Source organism: Ambystoma mexicanum, chromosome 2q (genome assembly GCF_040938575.1).
Source record: "Ambystoma mexicanum isolate Mex_15411 chromosome 2q, UKY_AmexF1_1, whole genome shotgun sequence".
Taxonomy (NCBI): domain Eukaryota; kingdom Metazoa; phylum Chordata; class Amphibia; order Caudata; family Ambystomatidae; genus Ambystoma; species Ambystoma mexicanum.
The window spans coordinates 1,184,164,510-1,184,188,421 of NC_090924.1; the positions used below are offsets into that span (position 1 = coordinate 1,184,164,510).

At 46.0% G+C, this 23,912-nt stretch overlaps 1 protein-coding gene across 1 annotated transcript in view; it reads left to right on the forward strand.

Moving 5' to 3' along the window:
• MALRD1 (MAM and LDL receptor class A domain containing 1) overlaps window positions 1–23,912 on the forward strand; it is a 3,359,462-nt gene that overhangs the window by 439,403 nt on the left and 2,896,147 nt on the right. The window contains exon 12 of the mRNA XM_069646615.1: window positions 8,751–8,855. Coding sequence (XP_069502716.1) covers window positions 8,751–8,855 — 105 coding nt within the window. The remainder of the gene's footprint in view (window positions 1–8,750; window positions 8,856–23,912) is intronic.

The window sequence follows — 23,912 nt, forward strand, 5'->3', positions numbered from 1 at the left end:
TTTAACAAAAACGCCACTTCTTCCCAAGTATGTAAGTCACAATTAACACTCGACCCCCTCAATCTCGATAGAAGCAAAACCGTTCCAGAAGCAAGCTAATTAGTAAGTATGCTCTCCCCCAGTGTTTGCTGCTCAGGTAGCCAGGGATAGGCCATCACTTTTGGGCCTTGCGAGTGAGGATCACGTGGGTGGAGAAGACTTTGGGAGTGGGGAGAGGACAACCTTGAGTGAGGCATAGAATCCCCCATTTCCTTTTCACAATGAACTTTCGGTCCCAAAGGCCACTATAGGCTATTGTCAATCCTTCCCCTCCTCTTACTTTCCAAGTGACTCTCCAAAATGCCAATATTATACTAGAACGGGGAAGAAATACTTGGGAGGGCACCTCCAACTGCTTAGGTGGACTGGACAAATATATGTTAACCCACTTTTGTTAATTTAGAGAAATACCAGATCAATACCAAAACGAGGAAGAAGCAACTGGGAGTAATGTATACTTCCATTAATTCACACCACTTTGGTACTGAGACGAGGAAGAGGGCTGTGGAGAAAAACGGTTGTAAAAGTCAGGCATTTAGTCTAATTGTTTATTAAATTGTTTTTTTCATAACACGCTTAATACTGTACCTGAGTTCGGTTTCTAAGCACGGATTTAGGATTCAAATCTTTGTTGCTCTGCATGGTCTTGCTTCTAAGACCAGTGCGTTGCCCTTGTGCTACCCTCCATTCACAGCTGGTATCTCCATCTAGTTGGCTTAGTTATGGTCAGGCAATTAAAGTGAATGCCTTGCACCTGAAGTCACTTAAAAAGTTCCAGGTGTGTAAAATGGGTGACTGCCCAGCAGCTAAGGAGAACCAACCTGGGGTGAGCCATCCAGGAAATAACCATACAGGAGAGATACAGCCTAAGGAGAACATTGCGTGCAGAAGTGGTGCGGGCTAGAGAGGAACCGACGGGAGCGAAGACGGGTTGAGCAGGAGTGCAGAAATGACTCCGGGGCCAGTGCAGGCCATGAGAGGGTCAAGAAGACTTCTTACCCCTTTTCCCACGTATCAACAGCGTATGCTGCCGATCTCCGCAGGCTGCTGGAAGCCTCCACTAGGGAAGAGCAGGGCCCACGCACAGCAGAAACTGAAGACAGCATGTGCTTCTCGCAGAAACTACCGCGAGGAACAGACAGAGCCGAAAGACGCTTAGAAGCCGAATCAAGAGGCCTGAAGGAGTGACAACAGACCAGTGAGTGTAAACAAAGAGACACTCATACCATAGGCGCTCTGGGACTGGAATAAGGCCTATTGGAATACTGAACCAACTAAGAATCATTACAATTTCTATGGAAGATGAAATTCAGTGTTGTTGAGTGCCGAACAAGCTTCAAGTTGGTATAAGTATTATTGAATGCTGGATAAAGATGCAAAGTATATAGTGTGGTCAGAGTTTCCCATGTTCTTGGATGTTATTGCCGCCACTCGTGGCCTAAAATCTATTTCCCCGTCATATACAATTCTTTTGGTCGTACTTAAGGAGATTATCACAGGGACTGCCCAGCATGTGCCCACAGCTATGAATCTTTGTTTCTATTAGGGTCACATCCCTTATTTGCTTAAACATGCTCTGATAATTTCCTTGCTGAAGAAAGCTAATCTTGACCCTCTACTTCCATCTAATTTCTGTCTAATCACTCAGCTGTCCTTTCTCATGAAAGTTCTAGAATCCCTTGTCTCCCCTCTTCTCCGTTCTTTGCAGGAGAATTGTGCATCCCTGGATCAAGCGCAACCAGGGTTCAGGTCGGGCAGAGGCACAGAGTCTGTTTTAGTGTCTGTAGTGGATGACTTTATCCATTTCGTGGACCAGGGGAGCGTCAGGGCACTCATTCTTTCAGATCTGTCCACAACATTTGATACTATTGACTACAACATCTTGAACAATAGACTCTCGGCTTCAAGGATTGCGGGCCGGGTACTAGACTGGTTCTGTTTCTTCTGTATCTCTCGCAGTCTCTTTCTCTGCCAACTTTCACGTCCTCTCCTCTTTCCATCACCTGTGGGGTTCCTCAGAGGTTGGCTCTTTCTCCATTACTCTTTAATATTTACATACGTCCTCTTATTCAGCTCATTCACTCGTTTAGGTTTGTGTGCTGTTCTTATGCTGATGACACACAAATTGTGATGTGTCTTTATCTAGCCTGTTCCACCTTGGCGGCTCGTTGCCTGGCATGTCTTCAGGTGATCCATGCTTGGATGGGTTACAACTGGCTCTACCTAAACTGTGAGAAGACTGAGGTGCTGGTTGTTGGGGCGTTGCCCAGTACATCCCCCTGGTCCTCTGAGCTTTGGCTCCCGGAGATGGGCCCTCTGTCCAGACCATCCTCCAACATGAAAGATCTTGGGGTTGTGATGTCCGCTTCACTTTCTATGGCTGATCAGGTCAGTGCAGTCTGCAAAGCTTTCCAGTTTAAACGTCGGGTTCTCTGTAAAGTCCTCCATTTTCTTCCTGTTCACCTTGGACTCTGGTTGTTTCCTCGCAAGTCGCAGGTTCTATGGCCTAATGCAACTCTATATTTGGTGCAAGCAGCCTATCTGCTTCAGCAGCTTCAGATCATTCAAAACCCGCCAGCTCACGTGGCTTCGCCATTCTCAGTTACATTGGGTCCCGGTGGCCCAGCAGGGGAAGTTTAAGGCACTTTGCCTGGTCCAGCGGGCCCTCAATGGTACAGGGCCAGAGTATCGGCAGTTGACGTTCGGGCACTATATACTGGTATGCCCACTCTGGTTTGCTACTTGCTGCCGCATTGCGGTTCTTCGGTTTAAGCGTGTGCACCTGGGGGGGAGGAGGGCACTCCTTTTCGGTGGCTGCATCCTCTCTTTGGAACAGTTTGCCCCTCAGGCTTTGTGTCCTAGACAATCATCTGATCTTCCGCTAAACACTTAAAACCGTTCTCTTCGTGGCCTAAGATGGGTTGGCAGTCCTGCTTATCTTTCTCTCTGCTTCCTCTTAATTTGATCACTTGATGCCCTTGCAACTGATAGTTTGCGCTCTAAAAGAACTTATAACGTAACATAACATAAGTAGCTTTGGAATGCTGCAAGCATTATTGAATACCAAACTAAATGAAAGGTGTGATGAGCCTATGTGAATACTATACGAGATCAAAGCAAGTGATCAATACCTATGCGTAAATGGAAAGCAAGGTGGTGGGAAAAGGTGAAAACCACAGAATGAGTTATGAGAATGCCAAAGAGAATGTGAAGTCAGTGTTCATCAATGTATCTGGAGATTTCGGAAGCATAACAAAGTGGCAAGGTTATCGGTAGCGTGATCTGCAATGCGTGGACCGTGTGGTTGGACAACTGTGCCTAGACAGAGTAACCCCTACTTGAAAAGAGCCAACGAAAACAAATGTGAAGAAGCTTGCATTTTACCACAGTTACTTGCTCATGGGAAATACAGAGAGCGAAAGCAACCTTTGTGAAGTAATAAAAAGCCTGAATGGTTAAGGAGTTGAATTGGACTTGTTTTGAAAGTCATGAGATTTGAATTGACTGTTGTTTTGAAACCACAGGATCTTGTGAACTGTGAGCTGACTTCTTGGGAAAGGAAACGCCATGATCTTGTGAACTGCGAGCTGACTTCTTGGGAAGGGAACTCTGAGACTTTGTGAATTTTATTGAACTTGGAACTGTGTTGAACTCTTGGGTGAAAGGAATCCCCAAGGCCTTTTGGAACTGTGTTTTGAACTCTTGGGGACAGGAAACCCTGTATCATTGTGAACTGTGTGGAACTCTTGGGGAAGGGAACCCCAACGCCTTTTTTGGAATTTTTATGAACTTGGGGAAGAGAAGTTGAACTTAAGCCAAGAGCTGGAAGAAGCTCTGAACCTTATTTTGACCACTATTTCTTTTTATGCTGACATCCCTACACCTTGGGACTCATTACGAGTTTGGCAGTAGCCCTTGCAGCCAAATTCGCAACACAGTTCCACCACCTGATATCCTGGTGTGACTGGGACATTACAAGTCCCGGCAGACCGGCATATCTGGGGGTGGAACGTGGAAGTCCCCAGTCCCATGGGACTCCACGGAATGGGGACACGGAAGCACCGGCACCTTTGCTAAGGGTGCCAGTGCTTCCATGAAAACCATTCCTGCAGGGGCCATTGCTCCCGGCAGGTCAGACCTGCCAGAATCAACAGCCCCTACCGGCATATTTGAAGTCTGGCGGCCTGGAAAGGGTGCCGGTACATTGCTATATCTGTTTAGTTGTTAGGGAAAGTATAGGTTTTGGATGCAGACAGACTTTTAAAGTGAACTTAATGACATAGACTATCCTTAGTTTTCTTTATGTATGGAATCCCCAGCTTAGCATAGTGAAAGTTAGGCCTTACTCCATCCTGACATTCAAGGAAAATAAAACATATACATAAAAAGTTAAATCTGTTTTTTGTCTCTTGTTCATGATCCTGGCAATTCAACAGCCCTTATGGAAGGATATGATTGTAAGAGTTCAGGCTCAAGATCGAGTATCAACACTAAGTCAATTTCCATTCAATTACAGATCGCAGTTAAGTGTCACAATCTATTTTATAGATCAGAGATTAATCTTGATGCCACCTATCATTTGAAACACAGGGACAGATTTTTTTAACCATCAGAAAACCCCAGATCTTTATCCGACCTGGGGCCTTAAGACCTGTGAGTCTGGAACAAAGATTCTCCTCTGGCCCTTTCCCTCATTCTTCCCCTAGATCACCAGAAGAGGAAAGGAGAAAAGGGAACACCAATACGACCAGTGTAACTGAAATTGATGCAAGTGCCGATACCACATAAGACGTAGAATTTGTTTCTATAGTCGACTCTGAGTGAAGTTTCGGTGAGATCACATCATCTCCCAGTACTATGGCATCCCTAGATGAGGTGCTAACCCAACTGGCTGCACATCAGAGACAGGCCAAAGAACGATTACAAACAGGGTTGGAGTGGCTGATAGCTTCGATAGATTAGCTACTCAGTTGCAATGGGGGGGGGGGGTGAGTTAAAACTATGCTTTCCAACTAAACTTCCCAGTAACTGCCTCCTTCACTGAAATCAAGGAAGGCCTCTTACAATGAGTACCCACCCAACCAGCAACTTCTATCGTGAGAAGTTAAGAACCCTTAAATTAAACCCCGGTGAAACACAAGTGGAATTGAGAGAGCAAGTTAAGAATACACTTTATTGTTAGGAAAGAAAACCTTGCCTGAAATGTTGGAAGCCCTAAGCATATAACAATTAATTAACTCATAACCTCCCTCACTTCAACGGGCCATATTACAATTAAACAAACATACCCTATCTTTAGCCATTGAAACAGCCCAACATGTTGCGGATGCTAACAGGCACTTCCATGTATTGCATCGAACAGAAGAGAGGAAAGAAAATAGGGAACCCAAAAAAATAATATATATCCCAGATTTGTTGGAGCTCCCATTTCAACATTCCCAATGGGCTGTACACAAATCTGAGAAGCTCTGAGGGGGCTTTCCAGTGCCGCCGATCACCCTGTCTTCTGCCCTAAGTGGACCCTCGTAGGATGGTGAGGAATCCATCACCCCCCACTGATATCACAGCCTGAGTGCGAGCAGCAACTGCTGATGAATAATTCAATGCCTCGTGCCACCACTGGCACACTGGATGCAACCGAACACTGGAGGCACTGCCATTTACACCAGTGCTGCAGAGCCCACGTCCTTTCACGATGATAACAAAAGCAGCCATTTTTATCTTAAGACTTAAAACAGATGAACCCAAAGTGAAATTATTTATGTTTTGTCGTCGAAGAAAATACAGTCTCTGTGAATTATCTCTCATTTTATTTAGCGGTCTGTGGCTCTGTCTTGCACCTGCATTGAAGGACTGTAAGTCAGCTGTAGATTTGGGCACACCTCAGGGTCGTTTGCAGGTTTTCCAGGGAGCTGTAGACAGGGTGGCACCTAGGAAATGTATTGTGCATTCATGGGATGGAACTTTGGGTCCTTGTGAACAAATTCACACAGGATGGTCTCATGATAGATTTCCATAGACACATTAGAGTCATTTATGCTGGGTAGTGGATAACTGGGTGCCATTACTTCAAGATTCAGGCTGCGCAAGTCAATGCAGATTCGTAGATCATACAAGCGTTGTTTTTTTTTAGGACTTCTGTGCTCAGCCATTTGGATGACTCAAGGTTTTCTATCGTCCCATCCTTTAGCATTTTTCCCTTGCTATCGCGGGCCCAGGTCTCACCTTCTGTGTCACTGGGACTGCTGCTTGCTTAAGATTTATTTTGTGCACATAGTTCTTAATTTTTCCTGGTTTATCAGAGAATGAGTCTGGATATTCTTCTATGGACACCAACGCCCCTCCTGTGGTGACAGATAACACTCGTGCCTCTACGCTGGGATCAGATCTAATCTGTAACCTGGCTTGGTCATCCCAGCCGAGAACAGCTGGGCTTTTTTCCGAGAAGTAGACTTTGATCTTTGCTACTCTTCCCTTAAATTTGACTGTGCTCAGAATGTAGCCCAACAGGTTCATGGTGGCGCCTCCCAACACCTTGGGCTTGTTCCACATTGTGCAGACTTCCACACAGTCCTTCCTGACCATGTCTTTGTACGTGCAAAGTGGTGAAATGTTACGGTTTGAGCCAGAGTCTGCCAACACTCGTGTTTCATTCCTGTCAATCTTGATAATATAGTGCAGCTTTTCTCTTCGAGCCACGATGCTTTAAACCATGATGACGGTAGGACACCCCTCTTCATCTGATGACACCTCATTCCTGACTTCATCACTCTGCACTGAAGCTGCACCTTTATTCCCTCTCTATGTGCAAGATATGGCAATATGTCTGATTCTCTTGAACTTTGAATACTCCTTGTTCCTTGCTGAACATTCACTACTATTTCCCAGCCCCAGCGGTTTGGTGCTGGTGGTTCTGTGGCGCTTGAGTGTATCCCGTCTTCCTGCTCCTTCTTCATTGGAATCATACTGTCCCCCAGAACTGCATGACCTGCACTTCTGTCCCTGGGAGGCTTCCCGCCAACTCCTTACGCCTGCACGAGGTTTCTTCTATTGCCCTAGCTATTTGAATGGCATTATCCAGTTGCAGCTCCTTTCCTAGAATTAACTTGTCTTGTATTTTTCGACTGTTAGTGTGCACAATGAGAATGTCATATATTCTGTCTCCGACGCCTCTCCGAACGCACACAGCGCCGTCATTTCTCTCAGCTTGATGACATAGTCGTGCACTGGTTCGGCTAGCTCCTGCTATCTGCTGTAAAACTTGATCCTGTGTAAGACGATATTTTCTTTGGATACAAACCTCTTTACTAGGCTCCTCACCGCTTCTTTGTACACATTATTGTCATCTTAGTCCACCACCTCAGGCTTCAGCCCAACAAAAATGATTTGGCCTTCTACACCCAGTTCGTTGAGCAGCATGGCTGTATTATGCCAACCAATAACAGCATGCCAACCAATACACGGATTTGTTTGTTGTGAAATAATCACAGTCCATGCTACCGAGGAAAGGGAGGTGTGGTAGCGGGCCTTTTCAATATGTCTGTATGTTTCTTTTTTCAGTGTTTGCACTGATGGAAGCATCACGTGGTGTGATGAAGGCAAGAAAGAATGCACAGTTTAGTTTCTCTTCCTAGTGATTAGAACTGCCCATCGTTTGGATTGAGTGGCTGTACGAGTTTGAGATTTGAAAGTCGGCTCTATGACATGAGATGAAAACGTGCATAATTGATTGCCACGTCAGGGAAAGTCCTCTTAAGTGGAACTGAGCCAGTGTCCCCAATCCATTTACAAAAGTGCTCACCTTTCAAAAGAAGTCGACACATGCTCTGCAAAAAGGCAATAAGAAACATTTCACTGTTGCATTCAAGGAGACTCGAGTGGTGTTGTGGTTCAGTCTGTTGGCTATAAAGACCTAGGTTTGCACACAATAATCCCATACCATAGCGCATGCGCAAAAACGAACGCATTGATTAAAAAAAAAAGATCATTGGCTACAGCGCTATTTGCGCAAACTCGCACAGATCAAAGCCCTGTGCACCATTGGAACCTTGGCGCATGGGATACAAAATGTAACCCGGCCCCTGGTGTAATTAACCCATATCTACCTCCAACATACTGTGTGTGTCTCCCTATATTGTGAATATTACCATTTCATATATTGAGTATTACTTGTGAAATGCAATTGCTTTGTCTAAATATCTAGGCCCTCATTTAGATTTTCTATGAAATGTGTAAAAAAACACAACTGCACATTTTTCCACCTATAATCATTTAGGAATATGGGTAAAAAGCACATGGCATTTAATTGTGTAATTCTGCATTGAGGAAATACTAATGCAATACCACATGCAGAAAATTAAGATTATGGTGAGGTTTTTGTCTTTTGCAAGAACATCATGAGCAATGTCTCAGCTTAATATGTGTGTTTAAAATGCAACGAAAAACAATTCATAATGCATAAAACGTTAGTTACTAACGCCTGAGGTATCGGTTGGTGCCATATATTGAGTGACATGGAAAGGATTAGGATTGTATCCACATGACCCTGAATGAATACCATGTCATCACTGATTATTGCAGGTGCTCTGGAACAACCCCTGCTTAAATCATTGGTCTCTAGAACGATTAAATATGCTACAGCTAGTTTTATTTTCAGTGACCTTGCTTCCATGTATAAAAGTGACACATTTCATGTTTAACTTTATTTTTAGAGCAAACCTTGCCAGCAACCTGCAATGTAACAGATATTTCCGGTGTTAACTTCGACAGATCTGTGATAGATTGTGTTTATGCTTCTGCAGACAACGTTTCGGACTGTAAGTAGCCAATTTACAATGGATGCTCACCTATTGTTTAACTAAATTGGCATGTTCATTCACAAAATTATGAAGCAGAAGACAGAAACAACATTTGTATTGAGACGAAATTTAAATTATGCTAGACTGGGAAATGGGAGTTGGTGTGCCACACAATTTAAAATTAGAATCACACCTTTCCTATGCCATCTACATGTAAGCCTTTCCGCCACTTAAGCATGATGGCAAATATTACATCAAATACACACCCAAGAATCCAAGAATCAGAGAGAGTGAAGCAGTCACTGGAGGAGATTATTATGGGGACAGTAGATTTTCTGCAGAAAAGACAAACTAAAGAATAGAGGGACATAACATTGAGAGAGAATAGAAGGTTAGGTTAGGTGACAAGTAGGGCTGTACGAGGTTTATGGACCTCACCAATGCACCTTCCAACAAGTTTACCATACAACTTTGCAAAAAACTTCATGAAATGGCAACGTTTTTCACAGGCACTTCTAAATGTCTACACATCAGGTTTTGCAGTCATTACAGTACTACTAGGGGATTATCAGCACCATACATAGTATTCTAGAGGTTGTGAGCAGATCGACCATACAACCAAGAGGCCTTTGCAAATTCCCGCTCTCTAAATGTATCCTCTGCTCTATTCTACCATAAACCTCCCTCTAATAGGCATCTAGAGAGACTTTAAGGTGTCTAGGAGCTGAGGCCTGAGAGACCTTCTTCTACTTTTTGTCAATCAACTATTGGGTGACGTGTTTCTTTTCTCTTCCCCAGGTTGTGCATGTGCATGTGTGTGAAAATAATAATCCAATGTGTACAGAAATAAAGTACATGGGCTAAAACTCACACACGGCCTGCAAAACTAGCTTTAGTGAATCACAGTCTCAACATTCACCAAAGTGCATTGCCAAAAATATGATAAACACATTGTGGCTAATAGAATGACAAAAACATTCAACCCAGGTTAAAACACATGGTAGTATGTTATCCTGCTATTTGAACTGTACATAGAAATAATTAAGTTAAGCAATTAGACACTTCATGAATTGAATGACAACAGTTAATATTGTATCACTGCTAAAATAAAAAAAGTTAAAACAACGCTTGCGATGTCGCCCTAAACTAATATGAAAAACCTTCGATTTTTTTAAGTCATTTTAAAGTCAATGGTAGTTGTGATGAAATTCTAAAAGTTCATCAAAAAGCGAATATCTGTACAATACATTGAAATGAATAATAAGCACAAGGTAGAACGCGCTTAAAAAAAAAGGTGCCAAGCGAAAAAGGTGGAAAAAGGTGGCAAGATAACAAATAATCAATATACTCTCAATGCGCCCGAGCTCAGTCCCAGGGAAGAAACAGCCAATATATGCAGTGTCGAGGGTTCAGGCACTGCAACAGTCACAACATGTCTTGTCAACGGCAACCATCCACAAGGAATTCTGGAAACCCAACGGTGTGAACATAAAAACATCAAACTAAACCAAGCAGTTGCAGAAGAAAAATAGGTGCAGGTTCCAAGGCCACAGGTCCGGAGTCACAATTTATATTGACAAAGGAAATCTTCCATGGGATGCACAGGGGTCATCAAAGTTTATCTTGCCAAAGGCAAGTTTCCATATGGTACGCTGGGATCATGGCAGTGTAGATATAAAATGCCAAATTTAGCCAAGCAGTTGGAGATTGGATTAAAAGCATGGCAGAGGTTCAAAGGCTGCAGACCCACAGTCACCTCACACCAAACGCCTTTTGATTGTTGCAAATGGCAAGGCATAAGCCTCAGAAGGTGAGGCACACTTTCTTGAATGGTTCACATGAATATCCCGGTTGCTGAAACCTTCTCAGAGACATAACCAAATGTTGACCAATCAGAGTTTTCAGAACCTTTAGACCTGTGGCCAATACTTGATGGCAGAGAGACACTTCACACAAAGTAAACGTGATATTAATGAGGTAAAAGGCTCATACGAAGGCCAACACTTAAATCCTGTTTTCTGTCCAAAGGTTGGTGGAAACTTTCAGGCCCGTAATGGTCAATTGCCAAGTCCAGAGAGCCAGTCATAGGACATGTCTAAGCCTTTTAATAGGGTAGTGTTGTGCCTCCACAATCAAATAGTAGTTATAGCTCCAACTGTGTTATGCTGCTGTAATACTGCAGACGCTGCTGGGACCCTGCAGGGGAACAGCAGGGCACAGTCTGCCATGCTTGCCACTCCACAGCAAAGGAGTGAATAAATGAACCAGGGATCAAGGGCAAAGCTAAACTGGGTGCTCCACCTTCCTCATACAGCAGGGAACAGCTTGCCCCACTCTTTCTTTGATTCACTTTTGGAATTCATAAATTAAGGAACAATTCATTGGACCACTTTGGCAGGGTGGACCTTTCGAAAATCCTCAGCCGGTGAGGTGAAGATGGAGGATTCCAAGGCAGATATCTCTACCCACACCCAGAGCACATTGGGGTGACTCTTGCTGAGGACCAGCACCTGCCAGACTGCACCAAAAGTCCCTAGGTGGGGGGAGAAGAACTTGAATGGACTCATCCGATCCTATAGTCCCTGTAGTGGGTCTCACAGCAGGTGGAGGACCAGATCAGTCAAAGATCCCTCTACTGCCGCATCGAACTGGTCAAACCTCATTTGAACCGTGTTCACTACACTCGAACCAGACAGACTTTCTGGCACCTCTGGATCTCCATCAAAATCGAACAACTGCTGCATCACACATCACACCGGCTCACAGCAGCATTGCATCAAGCAGAGTATGTGACTTGTTTGTCCCGAACAACCTGCCCACTGTTGCGGATGAAACTTGAACATGTGCCTATTCTAACCTTGCTTCGGAGCAACTACGTTACCACATCCTAACGACAGACCTCATGTAAACTACTGGAGCATTGAGTCAAATGCCAGCCCGAACCACTGGTTACCAACATCTCGAAACAACTCAAAACCTAATCTGATCCTGGTTAACCCTGCAAACTGCACAACATGAATGCTGCACTCTAACCTTACCAAGCTTCCGATTCAACCCAACTAGACTCCAACTCGCCACCTGATACAGCACGACTTGCCACACCCTACCCTTCCTGCTCCTACCTGCAAGGCAAAAAACCTCGGGGTCATCTTCGACTCCACACTCTCCTTCTCTCCTCATATATCTGACGTCGCTAAGAAGTCACACTACCAGCTGCACCTCCTCAGAGGTATTCTTCCCTTCCTCTCCTTCCCCCAGAAGCTCACTGTCTCCCGAGCCCTGGTTATCTCGAAGCTGGACTACTGTAACAGCCTCTATCTTAATCTGCCTGCCTCCACTCTCCGCCCTCTACAACTCATCCAGAACAGGACTGCGAGACTTGTCCTTGGCCTCAAGCCCAGGGACCGTATCTCTCCAGGACTGAAATCTCTACACTGGCTCCCTGTGGCTGCGAGGTTAAAGTTCAAAACTCTCTGCATTGTCCACAAGGCCTTCTGGGGCCTGGGACCTAAATACCTTCAACTCTCTCTTCCTAAATATCTTCCTTCCCGAGCCCTTCGCTCATCCGTCTCCAACTCCCTCAGGGTCAGCCGCTTCTCGAAGCAACGAGCTGGGGGTAGATCTCTCTCCGCGGCAGGGGCCTCCCTCTGGAACAGCCTTCCTGCCTCTCTGAAACTTGAGGAGAACCATCCCCGGTTCCGGAAGCACCTCAAAACCTTCCTCTTTGCTTCTGCTTTCTCTCTCCCTCTCCCCTGCTAAACTCTTCACTTAAACTGCACTGAATCTGCAACTGGGCCACTCTCACCGACCTCGTTCATTGGCCCAGCCACTCTCCACTTGCACTGCCTCCCTGGCAACCCCTGCACTGCAGGACTGTTTCTGTATCCCTACAGCCCCCCCTTCCCAGCACTTGTCTGCACTTACCTTGCACTTGCCACCAGCTGGCCCTATTATGTATTTTTATTCTACTTACCCTGCACTTCCCCCTCTCCCCCTTCCCCTTGCACTTTTTCCCTCCCCTCTATCCCCTGCACTTGCACGATCTAAATGACACCTGACCTAGTAGGATTGTTGTCTGTCTTCCCCTTGTTCCCCCTCCCTGCCTCGTTGCGCCTTGAAACACTTGTGTATAGGCGCGTTACAAATGCCATATCATATCATATCATACCCAAACCTCATTCTGTCCACAACGCGGAACAGGTTCTATTGCCCCATAAGTGCCCCCTACTCATCTTTGGGACCTAGAGATTGGTTAGTTCACTTTTTATATTGTGTTTTTCTAATTAATTTGTAGATTAGTGTGTTTGATTAAAATATATATATTGATAGAAACTTGATTGGACATTTGTTTCATAATCACTGTTTTTACTTTGCTGTGTGGGTTGTTACTGGATCACATTAACAACCCTTATGAGAGAATAGCCTTCCCTCGGCCCATGTTACCATAAAAAGCAAAGGAGGTATATGTCTTGGCTGTGCCACTTTTAGCTTTATGATTGGTTTGTAGAAGTGTAGGGTCTCAACAGGTGGTTTAGTCACTATTCATCTTTATACTCTTGAAGAGCAGAAGTCATTTAATTACAGTCACTGATGTATTTTCATGAATAGATTCAATTTATTGTATCCATCTTCATTATTATTATTTTAGAAGAATATTATGTTTGGTCAGTATTATATTTTTCATAACTGACTACAATATTGTATTCAATGTTTTATTTCTGATAATCATTATTTTTTCTCACTTGTATTTTTTGAATGATTATTTTTAAACAATCTTTACTGTATCTGTTCAATTGTTTGTCCGATTGTATTTGTCATTTATTAGATAGTTTCCTTACAGTAATGGCTACATTTAGGAACTTTAGTGGATGCAGTCAAATAAATCACAAGGGAGATTTTCAGAGGAAATTGTCAAAGTTATGGCATGACTGAGACATCAAATGTGGCTAAAGCAATCCTGACACTGAAAATGTTAGTGACAATGTAATTTATTGCACACCTTCACATCATTGGCACATTTGGTTATTTGTTATTTCACCTTAGTCAGATACAGAGGGATATGCAATACATCACATTTAAAATATTCTTATTATTTTATCATTTGATATGGGCCACAGGGAAAGAATGTGACTGTAGCTGTAGCGCTGGGACAATCTTTACTTGTGAGGTACAGTCATAGGTTGAGGAGAAAAACTAGAAAAATAAAGTTAGTAGTTCCAGCTGTGATTGCAAACAAGGTCATTCTTTCAGAAGGAGTTAGGAATGGTGTGAAAATGAGAAACAAGCCATGAGCAGACTTTCCTCATAATATCCACTTATGACAACGATAAACCACTGCTTGTCCTTATAGAAAGAAGAATATATTACAAAATCTATTGATGCGGATGATAATGCTTCTGTTAGCCCATAAATATGTTTGGTCAAGTGCCACTGAGGAGAAATAGGACAGCACAAAACAGTATCTATGGTACCGTTCTATTACATATTGTTTTGTCCAAGAAATAAAGGTAATTAAGCCAGCAAAGGGAATATTGCTCAAGTGTGACTGCAGACACAGTGACAGCAATAGAGAGCAGTCCAACAACCTATCTCCCCTGCTCTTCAACATCAATCTAAACCCTCTGCCCGCACTCATCCACTCCCACAATCTTACCTGCCTCAAATATGCAGATGACACCCAGATCATCCTTAAATTCCCAAAATTGCCAGGCTCCAACCTTCCAGATCTGTCATCATGCCTCCCGGACATTGACTACTGGATGACGACCAACCACCTCATCCTCATACATGGGAAAACTGAAATCCTAGTCTGCGGGAAAACAGCGCTCCTCCCCAACCTATTCCCTGGCCGCAATCCCTAGGCCCCCCAGGCAACCTCCAACTTGGTGAAAAACCCTGGATGCACACTGGACACAGTTGTATCCCTCTCCCAACACATGAGCTGCGTATCAAGAACCTGTTTCTTCCATCTATGCATCCTCAGGCGAATTTTCCCATACATCACCTATCCTCACCGTTTCTCTGCCATTATCTCCATCATCTTCTCCCGCTTAGACTATACAAACTGTCTTCAACTAGGTGCACCAGCGTTTCAGCTAAGGAAACTGCAAATAATCCAGAATGCTGCAGCCCGCCTGCTTATTAAAATACCTCCCAGAGAACACATCAGTCCTCCATTAAGAGTCCTCCGTTTGCTCCCTATTGGTCGACGCACTACTTTGAAAGCTATGTGCATCATCCATCGGCTCATCAACAATATCGGGCTGGAATTCCTTCAAGAAGAAGTCACTCCCTACCACCCCTCAAGGACTCTGAGAGCTCAACAGCATCTCTCTTAGTTGTCCCACATTACAACTTCTCCAGACAGGGCAGATCCTCTTTCTCCATCCAAGCGCCAGCCATCTGGAATTCCCTATCCCTGCACATTTGCAATATTGACAATCACCTGGCATTCAGAAAGGCCCTCAAAACCTTGCTTTTACCTCCCTTCTCTTGAACCCCTCTTGCACTCTCGATAGGCCCACAGAATGCTGACTTAAAGACAACAACACTCCTATCCACCAATACCTCACGAATGTGTTCGCAGTGGCACACCGTGACAAACTATCATTCTCACCTCACCCCTGTCCCTCCGGGCCCCTCTCACACTGCTCAGACTTTCATTCCAGGGAGACCACGAAGAGCGAGACCAGCCAATCACACTGGACCAAGAAAAAGAACACTGCAGTCGAATTCCATAAAAGCATACAGTATGTATAGCTTACACCACATCTGTGGGACACATACATGACCACCCTTCCAGGTTCAACTTAGATCCTTCCTCTCCTCTATCTTTATCTCTACCTGTGGTGTTCCCCAGGGGCTAACCTCTCTCCCTGGCTGTTCAATCAATACCTTGCACTGCTTGCCCACCGATTTGACTGCGCTCTGCCCCAACTTCCAGTGCTATGCGGATGACACTCAGCTCATTTTCAGGATACCTTCAGCCACCTCTTCTCCCTCTGTTATCTCTGACTGCCTGTCCGCCATTCAGGAGTGGTGTGGCGCCAATGATCTCTGCCTTAATGCCAGTAAGACTGAGATTCTCCTCATCGGAACACCCGCTCCCTCTTTTCCTGTCACTCTCTGGCTGGCCTCTCTTGGCCCTCTTCCTGCTCCCATCTGTGAGGCAAAAAAAATCGGGGTCATCTTCAACTCCACACTCTCCTTCTCTCCTCACATCTCCGCCATCTCTAAGAAGTCACACTGCCAGCTGCACCTCCTCAGAGGTATTCTTCCTTTCCTCTCCTTCCCCCAGAAGCTCACTGTCTCCAGAGCTCTGGTTCTCTCTAGGCTTGACTGCTGCAACAGCCTCTTTCTAAATCTGCCTGCTTCTACTCTCCGACCTCTGCAACTCATCCGGAACAGGACTGCGAGACTTGTCCTTGGCCTTTAGCCCAGGGATTGTATCTCTCCAGGATTGAAATCTCTGCACTGGCTCCCAGTGGCTGCAAGGATTAAGTTCAAAACCCTCTGCATTGTCCACAAGGTCTTCTGGGGCCTGGAACCTCAATACCTTCAACTCTCTCTTCCTAAATATCTTCCTTCTCGAGCTCTTCGCTCATCCGCCTCCAACTCCTTCACAGTCAGTCACTTCTCCAAGCAATGAGTTGGTGTCATGGCCACTGGGCAAGGGCCAAATACTTCACCACCTGCAGGGTACCAATGGACCCAGTCTTGGGGCCTATGGCACACAGCTCATTACAAAGTGTGCTCTGCACACAGAATACAGAAAGCATGTGCCTCTAGGCTGGGCGGGACCCTACCAATACAGGGAAGGCACATGCAGAAGACAGGAGGAGTGGCAAGGTGGTGCCACAAGGCGGGGCCTAAGGGGAGTGGCTGGGGCCAGGCTATATAAGCCGGCACCACCCGCATGCTGCCTCTTCGCGCAAGTCTGCTAGAGCAGCGTAACGCTTACCGCCGTTCAGAAGACTCTTACCTGGTTCAGCATGTGCATCTTCAGTCTCCGGAACCCTCCAGCATCTTACCTGGAATCAGCCTCGCCTTTGCTTGAAGAAGCACTGTCATCTGCTTCCATGTGCAGCCGCCACGCGCATTTTACCTGAGTCAGCCTCGCCATCGCTTGAAGAAGCACTTCTACCGCTTCCGACTCTGCAGCAGCTGCACTCATTTTACCAGTCTTCTCGAGTCCTTTGCGGGTGCCGCCTTGCATCCTTACCTCTCCCGAACTTCAATCATCACAGGGCCACCTTCCGGCGCAGCATCCACATGGACCTTCATCTCCGGCAGCCTGCAGGAGTTTGGAAACCGCTCTCCAACTAACACCAACCAGCTGCACCTGCAAAGGGAATAGAAAACACAAGGTAAGCAGGTCGCATAGACTATAACACATTAAGCAGCGCTACTCACGAACTTGGCACAGGTTCTGGAACAGTCTCCTCCGGGATAGACTTTTTTCATCACCACACGCTCGTGGGCCATCTTCATACCTAGGGAGAGAAAGGACAATATATGATTACAGACAATAATCATTGGGAAGAAATTACCACAAAGGATACAGACAATAATCATAGTAATAAACCTACCTTCAAGACGGAATGGTTGCAACCGGTCTGGACCTCCACACCCAGGACCAGTGATGCAACTAGGTCCATCCACAGCACCCCTGCTGAAGGAAAGCACGACGGAGAGCCCATCATTACATCAAACCAGGTGAGCTTGCATGGGCAAACTCTTGCGCACTACATTCTGGCACAAAAGGGTCGAGGGGAATAACAGCGCCACCACGCTATTCTCACTGCCTCTCATCTTCTCTCAGGACCAGCACCCCGGGTCCTCAATACCACTGCAGTTGTGGGAGAGAAGCGATCCAAGCGAGTCAACTCCTGGAGGGCTCCAACCGTGCCCCAACAGTTTGTGGTAGATCTCTTTCTTCGGTCGGGGGCTCCTTCTGGAACAGCCTCCCTGCCTCCCTCAAACTTGAGGAGAACCATCTCCGGTTCTAGAAGCACCTCAAAATCTTTCGCTTTGCTTCTGCTTTCTCTCCTCCTCTCCCCTGCTGAATTTCCTTGCTGATACTGAAACTGCACTGGTTACCTGGCCACCTTCTGATATCGGGGCCAGGTCCGCTCCCCCACCAGTCACACACCTGCACTGCCTTCCTGGAAACCCCCGCACTGGGGATTGTTTTCTGTATCCCTTCAGTCCCACTACCAGCACTTGACACCTGTTGTCTGCACTTACCCCTTGCACTTGCCACCAGCTGGCCGTACTTTACTTATTGTTATTTATTCTTTTATCCCATGCACTTGTGCGATCTGAATGACACCTGGCCGAGTAGGATCGTTGTCTCTGTCCTCCCTCTGTTCCACTCCCTTGCCTCGTCGCGCCTTGAAACACTTGTGTATAGGCACGTTGTAAATACCATATCATATCATACCATATTATATAGAGAGTTCTTTGACAAATCCCTTGGTGTCATCACTTCCTGGGGACAGCCTGCGTGGGAGAAGGGAAGACTACCAAGGGACACAGTGGTATATCCACAACCATGCCACCATGCATTTCCCACTGTGAAGAATCCTATGGATCCCTCTCTGTAATGCTGCCTAAAGTCTCCTCCCAGGTGGCCAGGGAACGGTGGATGCTTCCTGATCCTGACCCTGGGGGTGGTGTACTGCGGGAGGATGACCTGGGAGGAGACAGGGTTTAGGATGGGGAGGAGATCCCATGGCATGAGACACAGTATTTGTCCTCTGAAAGGATGTGCCTTTCGGGGTTGCCAAACAGGTGATGGCATATTTCCATTATAGTGTCCTTGACTCACCTGTAAGATATATAAATTAGGGTACAAGCTCTACTAAATTAAGAATAAATACCCTCCCTTCTCCCTAAGGCATAATATAAACAGATCTACAGAAAACACCTTAAATCCAATGTCTTCCTCTGCAATAACCAGTCCCAACAGTCCATCTTTTAACAAACTTAAGGGAAATAAATGTACCCTTAAAAATAGCTCATCATTTGAAATAACTAACTTTATTGAATGAGACTACAAGTCCCATAATCTCAGAAGTACTGGGACGAGGAGGAGGGCTGAGGAGGCAAGCTGTACCCGTAGTCAGGCAATTAAGCCTACCATCCCATGCCTGAAGGAACCTGGGAGATATAAAAGACCACCTCAGGTGCAAGGTATTGGAAGGATTGGAAGGAGCTGGAATTGTGACTGGAAGGCGAGCTGTAGCAGTAGTAGCAGCAGGAAGTAGACACAAGGCTGGCAAACCAGGCAGAAGTGGGAGGGAAAGAAGGGCGCTGGAATGTGGAGACAGCAGATTTCCTCTGCTTGTTCTGAGGGGTCCTGCTTCCCAGACTCTGAAGTGCAGAGGCTGTGCAGTGGAAGATGTGCAAGAGAATGGTCCTTTAACTTTTCAGCCTGATTGCTGTGGTTGATGAGCTGCAGGAGACCGAGGCAAGAAGTAATTATCAAGCTCTGTGTCTCGAGAGTGAACAGAGCTCCCAAACAGTGTTGCGGGACCAGTGACACCTTTTGAGGAGAAGGGTATGGGTCCCCAGCGAGCCAGACATCGTATAAGTGGTGGCAGAATTTGGAAAGCAGTGCAACCCACGAGACAAGTGTCTAAGAAGCTGGTGGAGAAGCACAGAGTTTCAACACTTTGCATGAGCCTTGCCGGTAACAGTATACAGCTCCCTGTCAACTCGCATAAGAGTTTAAGCAAGTAGAAGTTGTGAGTTGCTTTATAAAATACATAAACAATGTTAATGCAGAATTTGCGTATAATGGTAAAACTCCTTATTCGTTTGAGAAGCTTAAGTTACTAAAATCCATTGTTCTGTTATTCTAAGACTGTTATTCCTTGAAGGAGTGGTCGCATGTCCCAAATCTAGGAGAGGGAACACTGCTGGGGCCATTATCGAACACTCAAGGTTAACAGTCCAAGAGTAACAATCTTTAACTTGTGAAAACAACATCAGAGAATGGTTGCGTGTGCTCGGTTGTGATTCCCAAAGGAGACCTGAACTCTATACTCCACTTTCACATGGGAATACAATTAAATAACAATCTTTAAACCAGGTAAACTAAACCAAGAAGTGGTTGCATGTGCCTAATTCTGATATTCAAAGAAAGACTGAATTCTATTCTTTATTCTTACACAGCATACAAGTCATTGTAAGAAGTTTAAAGTGTATAGCCATAGAAGAAGAAGACACGCATTGTGCAAGCCAAGAGTCTCTGCTTATTCATACTGAACCCCACCTTTTTCCAAGTATTTTTTTTTTAAAAGATTTTTATTTTGAAAACAAATAAACAATACAAACCAAACTTGCAGCATTATTTACAATAAACTGGTGAACATCAATTAACGCTCATCACTGCTCCCCAAATCCCCCCCCTCAAGAGCTTATTTGCACTTCTAGTTCTGTATCCGCTGCGTGTGGCTGAGTATCGCTTCCTTCCGAAGCTGCAGGATCCACTACTGTGCTAAACAGTCCTGTTATTAACATTCTCCAAGCCATCAGGTTACCCACATCTTCTTCCCCGCACTTGCTACATGCCTCCTGCCACACCACCGTTTCAGCCTCCGCCCATGTTTGCAAGTCCCGCCACCATACCTCTGCCCGTGGCTTGTGGCATTGCTTCCAGCCCATAGCTATCCTTCTTTTAGCAAGCACATATGCCAGGTCCCTCAGTTTCCCAAGGTGTTTAGTGTTTCGTGGTCTGGGAAACCCTCCCAACAGGCAGGCCCAGGCTGTATCTATGTTGAGCGAGACGCCTTTATCCGCTAGTTTCCATGCCACTTCCCCCCAAAAAGCTTCAATCACTGGGCAAGACCAGAACATGTGTGTCATATCAGCGTCTTCCTCATTGCATTTTGGGCATGCTTGTCTTCCTGCGTTTGCAAACTTAGATATTCTCTTCGGGGTCATATAGGCTCTAAGCGTTATGTATAACTGTATCTGCTGCAATCTAGCATTTCTGGACACTTTCTTGTCGTATCCTATAGCACGTTCCCACATTCCATCGGTCATCTGTGCCCCCACCTCCGCTTCCCAGTCCAGCCTCAGATGAGTCAAATCCTTCCCCACCCGGGTCATCACCATCTCATATAGTCTAAAGATCTCGTGCCCTCCTTCTGATATGTCATATATTGTTCCCATTAGAACGTCTGGCTCTTCCGCCAGTACAGTCTCTGGCCAGGTTTTGCGAATAGTCTGCACTAGCCTAAGATACGTGACATATTGGCCTCCATGCAAGTCTGTCTCTTCTCCCAGTTCTTCGAAATCTTTAATAGCCCCTTCTTGCCATATGTCTCCCAATGTGACCAGCCCAACCGATTCCCAATAGGTCCTGATTATCATCCTGAGCTGGTTGTCTCCCCTAGCTAAGGCAACTAGTGGCACCTGTGGGGAACACGGGCATGGGTTCTCCATCAGTTGGCATACTGTGTGCCACATCTTCCACCCAATCAACAGCATACCAGGGCGTTCTTTCATTTCAAGTCTAGGCCCCCAGATAATCTCTTTTAGGTAAAACGGGGTGCAGTCCTGCCCAAACAGCCTAGATTCAGGAGTTTCTTCATCAGAGAACCATTTGGTTACATATTCAAACTGACTGGCTACATAATAGGCCTCAAAGTTCGGCATCTTGATGCCCCCTCTATCATGGAAGTTCTGTAGCTTCCATAGCGCCACTCTATTGCGAGTGCCGTGCCATAGGAAGTCCCTACACATGCTGTTCAGTTTGACAAAAAACTTTTTGGGTATCAAGTATGGTATATTACTAAAGAAATGTAACAGCCTAGGCAGGACCACCATTTTGAGCATCGCCCCCCGTCCCATCATCGCCAGCGGCAGCTTCTCCCAAAACTTCATATTTGTGCAGATTTTTTTCACAGCCACCTCAGTGTTATGCACAGTATGATATACATCTATTCCGAGGTAGCGGAAGGAATCAGCCGCCCAAGGTACGGACAACACTGGCAACCGTTCCAGAGGGGCTCCTATGTAGCTCCCCAATGGGAACATGCTCGATTTTTGGGGGTTCACCTCTATGCCGGACAGTTCTGCATACTTTTCCATGACCTCTAGAATATACTGAAGATTTTCTTCCGGATATTTCAAATACAGTAGCAAATCGTCAGCATATAAGCATATTAGGTGTTTCTCTCCCCCTGCTTCAATACCGACCATGTCATATTGTTGTCTGAGGTACACTGCCAGGTGCTCTAGGGCCAGAATGTATAACATCGGGGACCAGGGGCACCCTTGTCTGGTGCCTCTACTGAGTTGCCACCTCTCAGATATCACTGATCCTTTGCGTACTCTGGCCAGTGGTTCACTGTACAACAATTTCGCCCACCTAACATAACCCAGCCCCATCCCGTATTCTTCCAGGGCCGCAGCCTAATAGCCAGGACCGCCATCAAGATCTTGCTGTCCTGGTTCAACATTGACAACGGCCTATAGGAGCCGCAGCAATGCCCTGGCTTGTTGGGCTTGGGGAGCGGCACGATTAGTGCTTCTCTGAGCGTGTCCGGTAGCCGACCCTTCTCAAAAGACTCATTGAGCATCTCTAGCATAGGGGGGAGTACTTCTGCTTTATATATTTTGTAAAACTCGCCCGGGAATCCGTCCGTACCCGGGGTCTTGCAGGTGGGCAGCTGTTTCACCACCTCCTCTAATTCCTCCAGGGTAATCGGTGCGTCTAGTTCCTCCCTTTCTTCATCACTAATCTTAGGTAATTCCATGTCTTTTAGTGTTTCTCTAATCTCCTCCTGATTGTCCTCTCCTCTGTCCTCATATAATGTTCTATAATAGTCCAAGAATGCCTCGTTGACTCCTTCCTGGGTGTCAACCACCTCCCCGTCTTCTCTGGTTATTATCCTAATCGGGGGCCTGGGGGTTTCGCTCTTATATAACCACGTCAACAAGCGGCCAGTTTTATCCCCACCTGCATGTTGCCTCTCGACATACTTTTTGTAGTTAAGGTTGCAGAGCCTTTCCCAAAGCTCCGCGCACCTCTGCTGCAACTCCAGTACAAGTTCTGCGTCCCCTCCTGCCCTGTTGCTTTCGCGCTCCAGTTTCTCTTCCGCTTCCTCTAGTTCTGTTAGGACCCCACCCTGTAGGCCTTTTGACTTAGCAATAGCAGCACCCCGCAACACCACCTTAAAGGCCTCCACGCTGAATCTACGCTGCCTGTGTTTACCTCAATGTACTGTGAGATCGCATCCCTGATATCTTCCCTGAAGACTGGGTCTCTGAGCGCCTCCGCCCGGAGGCGCCACGTCGGTATTCACGCCCTGGGGCGGCAGTGCTGCCCGGTCAGCACCAGAGGCGAGTGGTCCGACAGGACCCTCGCTCTATATTCTATTTGGATAGTCTCTATCATCACATCTGGCGTGACAAAAAAATAATCCAGCCTCGTGTGCAGGTGCTGCGGAGCTGAGCAGTGCGAGTACTGTGTTTCATTAGGGTGTTTCAGTCTCCAAACATCCGCCAGCCCAAAGTCATCTAGTAATGTCTGTAATACCCTGGCCGCTGGGGTGGGCCTATCAATCTTCCCATCAGATCTGTCTGCCTTTGGGTCGAGCACACAGTTGAAGTCCCCTCCCCAGATAACCGCTCCCCCCACACACGCGCCCAGATGAGTAGATAGGGTTCCAAAATACGTACCACTCTACCACAGCCTTTAATATGACCAACCTACCCTCCGTGTCCACCACCTCTTGTGTAAATTGGAGCGGAACGCGCGGTGCCACCCACACCAGCACTCCCCTAGCGTAGGCAGAGTACGGAGAGCCCACTACAGTAGCTCTCCACTTCTTCCAATTTTTGCTGGGTCAGATGTGTTTCCTGCAACAGCGCAATATCAATCCTCTTTGTTTCTTTGTTTCTTTTTAAGTAGCTGTTAAGTCCCCTGACATTCCATGTTACGATCTTAAGATCTCCCATGGCTCATGAGTGTCTTCTTGCCTCCCATGTAGCGACTCCCCTTTGCCCACATGATACAGATACAGCCCTCAATTTTTGCTTGTAGCTTCTCGTACCAGCTCA